This window comes from Anas acuta, chromosome 15 (genome assembly GCF_963932015.1).
Source record: "Anas acuta chromosome 15, bAnaAcu1.1, whole genome shotgun sequence".
Classification (NCBI taxonomy): Eukaryota; Metazoa; Chordata; class Aves; order Anseriformes; family Anatidae; genus Anas; species Anas acuta.
The window spans coordinates 5745802-5761016 of NC_088993.1; the positions used below are offsets into that span (position 1 = coordinate 5745802).

General features: G+C 50.4%; 1 protein-coding gene across 3 annotated transcripts in view; it reads left to right on the top strand.

Moving 5' to 3' along the window:
- Positions 1–9185, top strand: part of PIGQ (phosphatidylinositol glycan anchor biosynthesis class Q) — a 34109-nt gene extending 24924 nt beyond the window's left edge. For all 3 annotated transcript variants that reach the window (XM_068698791.1, XM_068698790.1, XM_068698789.1), the window contains exons 10-11: positions 3125–3186; positions 6900–9185. In XM_068698791.1, coding sequence (XP_068554892.1) covers positions 3125–3186; positions 6900–7052 — 215 coding nt within the window. In that variant the 3' untranslated portion in view covers positions 7053–9185. The remainder of the gene's footprint in view (positions 1–3124; positions 3187–6899) is intronic.
- Positions 9186–15215: the final 6030 nt, after the last annotated feature.

Genomic DNA, 15215 nt, shown 5'->3' on the forward strand with positions numbered 1-15215 from the left:
TTGTTTGTTTCTCTTAAACACTTTAAGAAAGAGAACACTGCAATACCATGCTGTCTGCTAGATGAAGAGGCATCTCTGAGAATTTCTGCAGCCTGCACCAGAATATAAAACAGAATTGGAATGGTGACAGATGGAGCAGTTGAATCAAATTTAAAGGACTTTAGAGAGTACACATCACTTGATGTCCCCACTGCTTAGATTTTGCCTCCCTTTTCAGACTCAGATTAGTCTTCTGGTGTGTGTTACGGCTGCTGATTTTACAAGCACCATCAACATGGTTCTACCAAAACAAATGAATAGCTTTTCCTATCAGCAAGGGTTTGGCGCATTGTTTAAGTTCATCTCAGTTCAGTGCTGGCATCCGGACTCTAAGTTCCTTGACTCAGCCTCTGAATTAACAAAATCTGATATTGATGAAGCCTGGGCCAAGGTAAACGTACAATCTAAATCCACACACCAGAAATTAAATCCATATTTTCTTTCCCCTCATGATGTGAAATTCTTTGGATTTGAAAAAATTATTGTAGCTACATCAAAGCTGATGTCCTCTGTGCAGGAGTTCTGACTGCCCAGGGTCAGCTCGAGGGATGACACCGTGGTTGGGATGGATACAGGGTGATGCCGATTTAGAGTGTGAAGTAAGGCGTAGCAATGAGGTCCAGGCTTCCCAGGCTGCCCCACACCCAAGTTAGCAATGCACTGTTTGACTGTGAACAGGTCATTTCATTACTTCTCTTTCACTCTTGCCCGGTGTTGATTCACATCACAAACTTTGGGGCAAGCTCTGGCACTCTCAGGATGGTTCTGTAGGTCCTGTCTTAGTGCTGCCTCCATAATAACAGGAACACAAACAAGCACTGAGCTTGCTCTGCTGCACTGTCATGTGAAACAAAACAAATGGGGTCATGTCCTTACCTCTCTTGTGCTATTGGTGATGCCTGTGTGCAAAAAATGCTGAACCGTGAGCTCTGGAACTAGCTAGCAATTTCAGAGGATAGCTGAGGGTTCTTCTCTGCTGGAGAAGAGAAGATCTGGAGTAAGATCTTCCTGCTCTGTCTGTGAAATTAATTGCTCAGAGGCTTCTGAGCATTATAGCTTATAGGTTATTCTAAAATAAATTTTTATTTTCTTATATAAAGTTTAAGACTCTTGATCAATTAAATAATCACAGAATGGCTGAGGTCAGAAGGGACCTCTGAAGATCACCCAGTCGAAGCCCCTTGCAGAGCAGGATCACCTAGAGCACCTTGTGCAGGACGGCATCCAGGCAGGTTTTGAATATCTCCAGAAAAGGAGACTGCACAACCTCTCTGGGCAACCTGTCCCAGTGCCCTGTCACCTGCCCAGTAAGGAAGTGCCCCCTCATATTCAGACGTACCTTCCTGTGCTTAAATCAAGAGACTGTTAGTTTGCACAGAATCATTAAGGTTGGAGAAGCCCTCCAAGATGATGTGGTCCAACCCTCCCCCAACCACCACTATCACCCGTATGTCCCCAAGCACCACGTCCAGCCTCTCCTTGAACACCCCCAGGGACAGTGACTCCCCCACCTCCCTGGGCAACCCGTCCCAGTGCCTGACTGCTCTTTCTGAGCAGAAATGTCTCCTCATTTCCAACCTGAGCCTCCCCTGGTGCAACTTGAGCCCATTCCCTCTGGTCCTATCACCTGTTATCTGTGAGCAGAGGCCGACCCCCAGCTCCCCACGCCTCCCTTTCAGGCAGTTGTAGAGCAATGAGGTCTCCCCTGAGCCTCCGCTTCTCCAGACTAAGATCTGTGGAAGGGGTGTGTGTGGCCATGACTTAGAGAAATGGCATTTGCTGGTTTAATGGCCTGGTCTTGGAACAGGCCTGCAGAGTGCTAGGCCACCCACCTGAAACTTCAGTGCCCGCTTGTTTCCCTTTCTCACAAATTGCCTGCCTGAAGACAAGTTCCTGGAATGCCTCAGACACCTCCTCTTAGCCAGAACTCAATGAATCACTTTGAAGACTTTTTCTCTTCCAGCACATTTACTTGTTGAGACCCAGGGTACTCCAACATCTTTTTGAAGCCCGTGTTTCAGTATAACCCAGCAAAACAGAGATAATTCCTCTCTGCCCTGTACATTGTGATTTGGGAAGAGCTCTCTGCTAGACAAGAGCGTTCGCTCCCCAAAGGACAAATAAAACTATATAATTTCAGTTAATTCAAAGCTGAAAGGAAGAAAGAATTTATTTTTTTCAATGTGCAAGGGTCATACAGATACTGCAGTGACAGTGCCTACGCAGATGAAGAGCTTTATTTCTGTTTGTGCTCCCGAGTCACTGTTTGATCTGTGGCAGTTCGCTGCGTTGCTCTGCCTCATCTTCTCACCTGTAGAAAGGAATGACAGGGGCACACTTGGCTGGTGCAGGTGTGCTGAAGATGGATTGGTTTTATTTCTGTGATTTGTCATCTTTCAAAGAAAAACGCCTCTTCAGACGTAATGGTTACCTTTCTTTGAAGGATTTCATTCAGTGTTCATGTGCAGTATGTCACCACTGGAATCCGAAATGTTTATTTATCTTTAAAGTACTGGGACTCTAGCAAGTCCAAAAGGGAATATAAAAGTGGCAGGTTTGATGGGCTTAGTAGTGTGTTAAAAACATACGAATTCTGGTTTTAATAGGTACTGGGAGCTTTGAAATGTTTATAATGCCTGTAGGCCAGCCACTTTCCTCCCTTAGTCTGAAAGATTTGCAGACATGCTGTATCCCCCATGAGTGAAAATTAATGGTGATCTTTGCCTCCTGTTACCTGAAGTTCCCATCCTGATGGAAGTTTGGGAACAGAGACTGATTACTGCAGACCCTGTCATCATCAGTGCTGGCTGGCTGATTCTGGGCTTTGTGCTTTCTTCGGGACTGCATTTTAAACCCGGAAATCAGAGGGCTGGTTTTAATGGAGCTAAGAGAAACATCCTTTGTCATTACACGTAAAACCATTTTAGAGAGAATCTGTGTTTCCTGTTGAAAATGGGTAAGGGTTCACAAATCAAGAAAGGTGCAAAACTCCAGTTCTAGGAAATCAGTGCTCAGCCAACAGAGCTGAACAGCAAATAGCATGGGCTTTTCTCTAGCTTGGTTTCTTTGTTCTGCTTCTTTTCAGCTGGTGTGAAGTTCAGAGTCCTGGAACAGCAGGATGGAAAACCTCTTCGACTCCTGATGCAGGTGAGTAAAACCATTCAGATTGAAAGACAGTGAAGGGCTGGGAAAAGATTTTGCTTTCCAGATGTGTTGAAAAGTCATAGCTGTTCTGTGATGCAGTCAGGATGAGTGCATGGGTGAGAGAAGAGAGGGAAGGGCCTCCTGTTATTCTCCTGAGTTGATTCTGGCAAGGTGTGTAGGAAAAGGTTACCTGCACTTTTGTAACACTGCATTTCCACGCTCTGTCGCCAGATATAATAAAGCAAATTTTTTCTGAAAAGAAATGATGTGATGGTAGCATTGGAGTTGTCATTATACTTTCATGAGTGATTGTGAAACTCCTATTTCTTGACTTTGCAGGACTACTGCTGTATCACAACATGACTTTTCTTGCTCTTTGCATCCTAGGAGGAAAGTCTGAGAGGCAGCGTATAGAATTTATAAAAACCATTTGCACACTGGTGGAACACGTGGGAAGGAATTAACCGAATTAACCATGGCTTCCCAGTTCTTTTGCTTTTTCCATCAGCGGTCCAGTCCTTGCCCTATTTCAGCATAGGTCAGATCTGCACAGAACTGGCACATCATCTAGCAGTGATTCAAAAGGGAATCCCTTCAGCAGATGTCTTCTGGGGTGAAAGCAGCATTTTCAAAGCATTCTGTCTTCCCACTTCCTTAGTTCCAGTAGGATAGTGGTGTATGAACCAGAATCCATCATTCTCTGTGCCCAGAAGAGTCCGTAAAAAGGAAACTGTGGACACCAGTGGTGAGGCATAGGAGCAGCTGAGCAGACAGTTTGGCACCAGTGTGTTTGTGAGCCAAGGTAGATGGCTTCTCCAGAGGAAAAATATCAGGCCTTAGATAGAGAGCAGAGGCAGTGAGTCATATGAATATGATGAATTTTCCTTGGACCACTGCAGAAAGATCCTTTTGCTATCTAGAATATAGCACAAGTCATCATTTCAAGATGTGGAAGTGCTTTAGTGGATGTCTCTTTTGGCCTTCTGTTCAAATAATAATGAGCACAGCATCAGTAAAGGCACTTTTTTTGTTCTCTTTGTGCTGGTGGAAATGAAAAATGAGCTTATGTCAGAAATTCTGCTGAATATACCACTTTATGATAGGTCTTTTGAGAGGAAAATCTAAAAAGCCTATTTTTAAGTGACATGCTAAGATTCTTATGTATGGTACATGCTGATGCTCCTTTCTATACATTGCACCGTGGCTTTGTCCCCTCCCCGTGTGGTGGCCCTGTAGAAGCATGCGTGATGGCAGTAGGGTCATATGCATGTAACTGTGCCCCAAATGATTTAAGCTATAGGTGACTGATACGTTCACAGCTGCCCTCTGGGGCACTGGTAATGGATTAGAAATCAATAATGCTGGTTTTGAGCATTCATGTTCAGCTTGTGGTTCAGCCAGGGGATTATTTTGACTTTTAAGGTAGTGTCGCTGGAATGCAAAGTCCAGGCATAGGCAGGCAGAGGGTAGGGGATGACATTTCCATCCCAAATGCTACTTAATTTCTCCAGGAGTTCTTACGTAGTTCAGTATTTTCTTTAGTGTTTAAAATCATTCATTTTGGTACACAAGAAGAAATATTTCTGGCAGCGTGGCTCAGCTGACTGATAGCCCAGCGAGAAGACACGACGTGTTTAATTCATCTGTATATCTTCTGCCAGAAATGTCATCTTTCACAGCCGTTGCTTTGAAAAGGGTTAAGCAAAAGAGGAAAGGAAAAGGGAAGAATTATGAAACAAGGGGAGCACATTATATCAGGATATAATATAAATTAATGTAAGGATATAACATAAATTTGAACTGTAATAATTGCATAAAAGGACCTCGTATTGCCACTTCACTAATAACCATTTGCTTTTGTTTTGGTTGTTTCCATTTATCATAGGAGAGACAGAAATATCTATTGCACTGGGCTTAAATTTCCTGTTACTTCTCAGTAGGCAAGTGTTACCACTCAGCATCATCACTGCCTAGAGATGATTTTCAAGGATAAACGTGTCCAAACCTCCCAGCCCACATTGCTAATAGCCAGGGGCAGGTACACCGAGCATCTCCCTCATACAGCAGCAGTTCCTGTCCTCCTCCAGTATGTTCTCACTTACAGCATACTGTTTTGTGTAGAACTGATGAAATAAGCAGAAATAGTTACTCAAGTTTTACTGGTTATAGTGGTGGTGTGTTTTTTAATTGGAGCAGGGGAAGGTTTCTTTGGTCTTTTTTTTTTTTTTTTAAGCTGTCTGTGACCACGATGTGATTAGGTTGGTTACAGTCATGCATAACATCCAATAAATGCTGTGGTCAGTCCTTGGCCATAAGGCTGTGGAGTGTGTTTGAAATATGAGCTGCGGTAGTTTGGGTTACACATACCTCAGGTGGGATGAGCTCAGCTCTTGGGTTTCTGGTACAAATGTTCATTTTGATGGCATTCAGAACCAGCTTTCTGTGCATCTGTTTGAATCTGTCCCACAGCTGGACCCCACTGGCTCTTCTTTGGCTTCTCTCAGCCTCTGTGAGCTGCTGCTACGACTTTTTTTTCCCTAAACTTCTTAGGGATGCTTCTGGACACAAGCATTTTCTTCTTGTCCTTCAACAGTATTGTACAATAAAGACTTGGCAAAGGTCTCCGAGACCAATTCTAGTGAACTCTGCTTAATTGCTGTTTTCTGGAGCTCCGTCTCATAGTTTATCCTTCCCCTCTTCTTGAACACCAGATAGGTGAAGCAAACTGGTGGTGTAAGCAAACTCCCAGAAATCTGGTCGCTCTTCAGTGGGCAAAGGAAATATTCGGCTTCTGACAAAGTAGTGGCTGTGTGTGGTTTTTTGCTGCCTCTATCCTTTTCATGTCTGGATTTTCTACCACAAATTATAGTCTCTTTCTTCTTTCACTCATCTGCATGGTTTGTTCCAGCATAAGTGGACCCTTTCACTAGAGGAGGACATCCTTCCACGTGCTTCTGTTGCCCCTTCTCCAGCTAACAGATCTGTTCGACTCCCCCATCTTCCAAAAGACCAACACAGCAATTTTGTCACTGCAGTCAGAGGCTAGGAGCTTGTGTAGGTAGGGACTGCAGGCAGATCGTTTTCGGGATGGTGATTGAAATCAAATCGAAAACTGTGAATTCAGCCAAAGAGACTTAATTTTGAATGGTAATGAGCAGCCCTTTGCGTGGTCTGTGTACTGCTCTGCTAGAAGACGATTCCACCACGCGTTGAATAAGTGACACCAGGTTCAGCTCAAAGTGTAGCTGTGGGCCGAGGGCTTAGCGGCTTGAAGTAGTAGGCCAGTAAAAGAGATGGCTGAAGTGACACATTATAGTTCTTATAAGTTTTAGTACATCCCCAAAGGAGCATTGCATCTGCAGTGGGAGGCCCCCATCTCTCCAACCACTGCAGTCCCTTAACAAGGTGACAGCCCCACACCCTTGCAAACTGAGCAGCGCTCTCAAATCCTTCAGATGTTTGCATCTGCTTCTCTGCTGGGAAATTATTTGAGTAATACTCCTTGCCAAGCTGGATTTGTTAATGTTTCAGTGCATTGTTCAAGGCTTAATAGATGTGACTAGCCAGAGAGGGAGTTTGGCATTTTGTGAGTAGTGGTGTTGATGTTCCACCAGAGGCTGGTTCTACACCAAAGTCACACTTACCTGCCTCAACTGCCTGCACCTCCTGCTTCAACGCATTTTCATTGTTGCTGTCCCTCTTTCTTCTCCTCCTAGATCAACCCTCTGTCGTATGGCAGCGTGGTACAGACATACAGGCTGCCTACGTACAGCTGTTACCCTAAGGATTCCTGGGCATCCCTCTGCAAGAAGCTGTTCCTTGGAGAGCTGATCTACCCTTGGAAGCACAAAGGAGAGAAGCAGGACTAAGCAAAGCAGAAGAGCCAGGACCGAAAGGCTTGGTCAGAAAAACGCATTGACTCCTAATGCTTTTGGACCAAAGGTATCTCAGAGCTAACAGCTGCTGGATCCCTTTAATTAGATGTTGTTAATGTGGGAGGGGCTGCATTCTTAAAGGCAAGTATTTTTAAACATTGTTCTTCAACTTTCCCCTTCCCCTACACTACGTTTGAGTTGGTTTGGTTTGCAGGCTGTTTCTTGGTAATGCAGTGTTATCCTACCCGAGATGTCTGCCTGCTGGCACCAGGGGCTAATGATTTTTTTCTGATGCAAAAGGTGAAACCCATCAGTGCCTCCTGGAACCAGCATTGAGTGTAATCAAGGAAGTACCTGTTGGATGGTTTCATGCTGTATATATCTTTCCATGTAAGTTCACAGGGTCGCATGAACCAGCCCTCCAGGTGGTTCAAAGTCACAATGTTGAGGTACATTCTACCAAAGGGTATTTTGGACCTTTTATGCATCAGCATTCAAGCCAGCTGATCAAAGTGAACACGGAGGATCGGCTTTTAGAGTCACACACTGAAAATTGTACAGTGGGATTATTCAGGTTCAGGGGATATTTATTCCTTTTCTTTTGGTTGGGCTTGGATTTCCCCCCCGCCCAGTGCAGCACCGAAGCAGGTATGAGCATAGAAACAATGGGACTGGAGCCCCAAAAACATAGACTGTGGTTCATTTGTGCCTACATGAAATGCAGAGGATCTCATCGACATTTTTCAAAAGCAGATCTGGGGAGAGCTGAGCCCTGAGCTGACACCAGAACTGGAAGTGCAGGGCGCACAGCCTCAAACCCCAGCCTGCCCAGGCTGACACGGCAGCGAGCCGTGGTAGCTGAGAGCTCAGGGCCCTGCCAAGGCTCAGGGCTTCTTTCTCAGTCGCAGTCCAAGGCAAACACAGCTTTGCTGAGTCCGGCTCCGGCTGCGGTGTCTGCCAGAGGACTGCAGCAGCCCGGCTTGGTATGCAGCTCAAGCAGCGCTGGGAAGCGTGTGCTGGGTTCCCTTGCAGGGTCAGTACATCTCCCTGTTTCTCAGGGCCCAGATGAGAGCCTCTTCTTGTGCTGCCTCATCTTTTGCACTTTCTGGTGGTCAAAGAGTTTTTGTAGTGATTTCAGATGAGGTATTTAAAGCCACTTCTTCCCCTGTAGCTGTAGACACGTTTGTCTCAGGAGGATTTTCCTGCTTTGGATGCTACCTCTGCAGTGCAGCAGTGACTGGCTTTGCTGCATCCTGTTCTGACTGCGTGCTTATTTTGACATCTGTTCCCCTTCCCAGTGAGTCTTCTCTTCCCTGTCCTGGGGAGAGTGCTTCTGTGTACAAGAGTGCGATGTCCTGCTGTGTACTTTGCTGTTGTGCAGACAGTTTCATACAGTCGTTACCTGAAAGTACACGGACTCTGGGTCTGCGAGCTCCTCCTGCCCTGACTGAAACTGATGTAGTGTCACGGCACCCTGCTGCTGCTTTGCACTCCCCAAATGGCTGCATTAAATGGCGTGCTGGATCCTTTCCTCTTCTCCTCGGCCTCAGAAGGCTCCGTTTGTCCAAGGGCACAGAGGACAGAGGAGGAAGATGTGTGTGCTGTGGCGATCTGCACCTCCACTCGCAGGTTAAGAATTTCCTACCCCAGCCCCGTGTCTCGTCTGTGTGCCTGGAGACAGCGCAGCAGAGCAGGATTGCAGCCCCAGGAATGTTGGCTGCTTTACAGCGTCCCTGGCAGGTACATTTCGTTTGTCTGTAGCTGCTGACAGCCTCTGGCACTGCAGCCACTGCCTCTGCAGTCACAGCTTGATGGAAGGAAAATGCAGCTCTGTAGGCAAGTGTTTGGTCCAGACATTCCTTAGCAGGCAAGCACAGAAGCTGCCGAGGTCTGGCAGTTTTCTTAAGGGCATGGTGAGGGAAGGCAGCACTGCACAGGCACTGCTACCAAAAGGTGATGGTGTGGTTCCTTTGTCCAGGGCCCTGGTGGCAAAAAGCCCCTCCGCCGCTGTTGCCACCTCTGGCTCTGGATGGGCCACCACTAGCTGCAGAAACTGGAGAGATTCTTGTTGTTCTTTAACGATCAGTGCTTAAAACTCGTGTACAAATACAGCATCTTCTTTTGGAACCCTGTTGTCTGAGTATTTCTTCCACCCCAGGTTTGAGTAGGTGCGGGCTGTGGGTCTGAGAAATGGTTTGTGCTTCAGCTAAGTCACCGTCCTGGAGAGCCAGCCTTACCTGCCACTGAGCAGGGCACATTTACATTTCACCTCCTCTTGTGTTTCCATTGGAGTAATTCAACAATTTTCCCCCTGCTTCCTCCCATGCCTGCATGGTTTGGCTTACGAACTGCTGAGGGCCACTTTATTATTTTTGGTACCATGGAAATAATAAAATATCCTGGCTTTTGAAATTTCTCTGTAAGACAAAACAGCTCATGATGGTCCTGATCCTGGCTGTCCTTTGGGATCGAGTGACCTGAAAGCACCAGGGACAGCACAAAACAGCAAACGTGACCTTCCTATTGGGGACCTGCCAAGCGTGTCAGACTTTCCAGCATTGGGTCTGTTCGCTAGCGTCTGGTACTGACTCTGGGGATGAGGAGATATCAAAGGGACAAAAAGCTTCTCCACAAATTGAAGCCTGAATCTGCTGTGGCCTCAAGTACCCAGCTGGAAGTACCAGCCCCAGGTGGGGGCGATTCTCCAGTGTTGGGCAGAGCCGGTGCCGGAGCTGTCCTGCTGCCTCTGGTGCTCGCCGTTCTCCTTGCCTGTGATGGTGTCCGAGCCTGCGAGTTTCTTCTGCTGGATATTTGCCACGTCTCTGTTCTTCCTTTCCAGTCGCTGATGTGAACTAGCCTTCCCCCACCCTTTTCCGATCCTGCGCGGAGACATTACAGCGACTTAGCAGACATCCTGCTCAGGAACATCTGACCTTACGGCATCTCTAATTAGAAGGTGGGATCAGCATCGTCTGCTACAGCAGTGCAGGCTGGCATTTCCCTGGGGGACAGACTGCTGATAAGGTTCTGGCACTCATTTATTGTGCCACAACTTACAGCAGGCAGCAAGCCATCTTTGCCAACCATCATTCAAAGACTGTAATCTTGCAGGTTTTTTTATAATACTGCATTTCCTTATCATTATTATCATTCCTTTTACCTTTTGTTTCCCAGTGCTGGCACAACATCTGATGTGCCTCTTTACATAGGCATGATTTTTGCGAAGGAAAATGTAACTCACTGCATGTAAAACTCCATCCTAGACAGAAGTTCTGCCTCTGAGAAATACTTTCCTTTCCTAACCAGAATAGCCTGTGACGATGCTGAAAGGAAATCTCGGTAATTACACTGCACCGAAGACTCTGTTTATGGTTTTGGGAGGCTTCCCTGATCCTGCAGCTAGACTGTGCCTTATTCTCCTGGCACATCCAAATACATCGTCAGACCCACGGAAAACGAGCATCGCACGTACGTATAACCCCCACGTGGGCTCCCACGCAGCAGCTAGCAGGGAGCAGAGCAGTGCAGCACGCAGAGAGCCCCGGAGCCAGCGGGAGGGCAGGGCAGGGTGACTCCCGCTTGGCTCTTGCACCCAAAGGAGCCGTGTCAGCCTCACTGGCATTGTGCAACTCCACAATTAGAATTGACACATGGCACAGAGGCGTGTGGGTCCTAAGCTCTGAGAACACCTTGCTTAGCCTGGGAGCAGCTCCTCGGCTCCAGCTGCACCAGGAGCGGTGTCTCCGGTGCGAGCCAGGCCCTGGGCTTTAGGGACAGGGCAGTCTGTCTGCCTGCCCAAGCTGCTCTAATTTCACAGAGGATCCACAAGGGTAGGCAGTTTTCTTCTGTTTAATAGTGTGAAATGAAAGCAGGCAAATCTCCTGTTTGTCATCACGCAGATGATGAGTTGCTTTCCTCCTGCCATGTGTCGCCTGGTCCCAGCGCTGCGACAACACCTTCCTTATCTCAAGCCCTTACTGATTTACCCTGTGCCCAGACCTGTTGATTACACCGTCGTGAATCACAGGGTAGCTGAGGCTGGATTGGGGCTGTGGACCTGGTCCAACGCCCCTGCTCAGACAGGGCCACCTGCAGTGGGTTGCCCAGGATTGTGTCCAGATGGATTTGAACATCTCCTGGGAAGGAGACCCCAAAACCTCCCCGTGCAACCTGTGCCAGTGCTCAGTCACCACGAATAAGTGTTCCTGATGTTTAGGCCATTTCATGTGTTTTAATTCATGCCCATTGTCTCCCTGTGGGCTGTGGGGCAGACCCCCCGAGGCTGGCAGCGTGTGGGGCTGCATGGAGCTGGGAGCTGCCTTTGCGCAGTGCTCTGGGGCTCTCCGTGGGTACCCCGTGGCAGGATGCTGGTGAACACAGCGGGGACGTGCCTGGATTTCAGCAGATGACATGAGGCCACCGGGCTTTCCAGCTCATTCAGGATCTTCCAGGTTGTGTTTTACTGTGCAGGATAAACATGTTCAGAGCAATCCAAACCCTATGTGAGCAGCTGATCTCCCTTCCCAGATGGGAACGGTGCACCCAGCCCATCCCCTTTGCATCTGGCCCACCTTTTTTCTCTGGGAGCTGAAGAGCTGCTCAGAGAACCTGTCCCGTGAGCCCTGGTGGCAGCTGGCAGCCTCCCTCCAGCGCTCAGCCACGTTAGGGCACAGACCTCAAACCCAGAACGCGCCGGCTGCTCGCTTATTATCCCAGCAAGCTGCGTGTGAGGAGGCCGCATGCAATTATAAATGCTGAAGGCAGCAGGATGTAAACCCTTCGTTTCTAAATGGGGGCCGTGGCACTGAAAGCAGGCGGTGGTGCTGGGCACGCTGCGTGCCCGGGGAAGCAGAGGAGCCAGAGCCTGGGCTGCATCCAGCAGGGCTGGAGGGAGGCTGCATGTGCACCTCCTGGCCGTAGCAGTATTTAAGCAGCATCTGGGACTGGGGAAGTTCATGAGAACTTCACAACTGTTGTAGTCAATCCTTCTACTTACAGTCTTTCCAGTTTTAAAATATTTTTTGAAGTTCTGAAACATTTGTACTTTAATTCGACGTGTGTGTTTGTATGTGAACATCAGAGATGATGAGGACGTCTCGTGCTGGTTAAACAGCACCGGCCCATTTTCTGTTTGCATTCGCATCGGTTACCAAGTGCTGGGCAGGAGCAACGTGCTCACATAGCAGCAAGGCAGCGTTTGTTTTAAAATGCCCCTGTTAGCACCATTCAAAGCACGGCTATCCTGCTCAGCAAACAGCTCTGCTGTGTGCCCATCCCAGCACCATTTGTGCAAAGGCAGGGCGATGCTCGTGGGGTTTGTACTTGCTGGTCCACATGCAGCAGGGACCGGAGAGGTTCTGCAGGTGCTGCTGGGTGACAATACGGGGATGGAGATGTTTTCTCTGCTGACAGGTGTGGATTTTTTGGTTAATTAAGCCTTTTAATCGGAACTTAATTGGATTTTCATTACACTGGAATAAAGATGTTGGGAGAAAAATCAAGCTCTTCCCTCTCGTTTCTGCATGCCGACCCCTGCCTGGATGCCTGCAGCAGCGGCTGGTGCCGCGGGGATGGAGCAGGGGGGCTGCGGGAGGGCTGGGCTGTTCCCCCCGGCCTGGCCGTGATCTCTGTTCCCCACACACATGGGGTAATTCACCCACTGCTCCCCCAGCTGAGTGCTCTGCTGAGGCCAGGTCACAAAAGCCTTGCGAGGAGGAGCAGCGATCCATCAGATCCTGCCCCAGCACTGGGAGATGGTCATGGCCATCTTTCCACTTTCCCCGTGGCTCAGTTTTCTGCCAGCTCGTCTGTACCACACGTGGCTGCTCGAGGTGAGAGGCAGGACAAGGGGACAAGCTGTGCCATCTGAGCAGGGATATGCCTGGGAATGGGGTGCTTGGGGCTGCTCCTCTCCTTTCCACATCAGAGCAGCCAACACCCTTGAATTTACTCCTCTTCCTCTTCTCCTTTTTTCTTTTTTCTTTTTCTTTTTCTTTTTCTTTTTCTTTTTCTTTTTCTTTTTCTTTTTCTTTTTCTTTTTCTTTTTCTTTTTCTTTTTCTTTTTCTTTTTCTTTTTCTGTTTCTTTTTCTTTTTCTTTTTCTTTTTCTTTTTCTTTTTTTCTTTTTTCCTTTCCCTATCCTTCAGCAGCTTGCACCAGCTGCCTCATGCCCACCAGGCAGGGTGCAGCCAGCTGGGTTCACCCCGCGGCATCTGCCTGACCTCGTGCTGCTGGGAGCACCCGGAGCCACCTGGGTTGCCTTCTCCTCTCCCACAGGGATCACTGTCAGCATGGGATCTGCTTGGTGTCCCAGCAGGGCGATGAGGAGCACTCCAACAGCCATACACCTCGCCTGGAAACCTTGGCCCTGGAAAGAGCGGCAGGAGGAGAGGCAACGAAAAGAGAAGCGAACTCAAGGAGACGCCTGCCTGGCCTCTTCCTCCCACAGCTTTGGGTTGGGTGGGGTGGGAGCAGCACCACGGGGAATGACTTCTCTCCTCTGCTGCGTTTGGGATGGCCCAAACCAGGCAGCACTGGGTGAGGATGCCTGGGCCTGCTGCGGGGGGGTGATTTTGTGCCGCTTTACGCAGCGCACCAGGGCCGCGGCTACGAGCTGCTTCCTCATGCATTTTCAGTGACTGCGGGGAGGTTATTTTAACAAAAGCCTCATCAAAACAAGCCCTCCCGAGGGAGCTGAGATCGTGCGTCTCCGAGGCAGCAAATGAGCTCCAGCCCTTCGGCACGGGGAGGGAGCTGGGCTGGGACCACCGAGGCGGGGGCACGCGGGACTGGCTCCGTGCCCACCGCCAGGCCTCACCCCCCCGGCTCGCCCCCAGCCCTGCCGCAGCGCTGGCTCCCAGCCGCCTGCCAGCCCCCGAACAAAGGCAGCGAGCGGCCTGGGATGTGGCAGCAGGCTCAGCCTGGACAGACGGACACAGACAGACACACAACAGGGTGGGGAGAGCCAACCGTGCCCCCGGGGAGCAAGGCACGGAGCTGGCGGCCCCAGGCCCGTGCACGGTTTTCGGGTCTCGGTGCCCGGAGCTCGTCATTCGGCTGAGGGCTGGTGCTGGTGGGCATTCCCCCTTCTGCTCCTGTTGTAGGTTGCCCCACTTCTGGGGTGGCTTCCAAACCCTCACAGCTGGAGCAACCTGGTGCTTAGGGACGTGGTTCAGTGGGTGACACTGGTGGTAGGGGGACGGTTGGACCCGATGATCTTGGCTTTCCCAGCCCTAATGGCTCTGTGGTTCTGATTCCTGGCAGAAGAGGCTGCCATGGGGCTGCCCAGCGTCCCGTGCCTGCAGCTCCCTGGCCCCCGAGCCCCTTCTGACCGCCCTGCTCCCTGCCCAGCGCCCCCACCTCTGCCCCCAAACCCACCCACCCCATCCAGCCCATCGCCCTCCTGCTCCACCCAAGGGAATCTGGGGGTGCTCCAGGCATTAAGCAGTGGCGCTGAAGGGAGGGGATTCTCTGAGGGCTTGTAAGGGTTGAGCTCGTGCTCCGTGCCCTGCCTCCCCTCGCAGGCTGTCATACAGCGGGGGTCCCGGCCTGGGGGGGTCTGGCCTGGGGGGGCACCTCCACCCCCACAGCTCTTTGGAAACGACCAGAGGAGAGGTTTGGGGGTGCAGCAGGCAGAGGGGCTGTGAGACGGTGTGGGGCTGAGCCCCGCTGTGGGGCCAGACCCTGATTCCTGATCCGCCAGAGCCGGAGCAGGAGCTGGGGGTCCATGGGATCCCCCTGGGGGGCTATGGGGTCACTCGGGGGGACCATGGGGTCCCTGTGGAGATCCAGAGGGTCCTCCTGGGGGGGGACAATGGGGTCCCTCTGGGGTCCATAGGGTCCCTGTGGGTGTCCATGGGGTCCCTGGGGCTGTCCCTGGGGTCCCCCTGCCCGGGTCCCGTTGTCCCCGCGGGGGCAGCCCCGGGGGGCGCGGTTCCCATCCTCGCCCCTCCGCCCCCCTCCCAGCCTCGCATTCCCATCACCCCCCGCGCCGCCGCGCCCGCTCTTTCCACCTCCCCCACCCGCGCGGGGCACGCCGGGACTCGTAGTTCCCCACCGCACCTCCCTCCTCCCCCCTCCCCCCTGAGAGGGGGCGGGGCTAAGAGTGACGGACGTTCCTCCCGACCTATGGCGAGGCGCGCTGCGAGCCGCGGGGGCG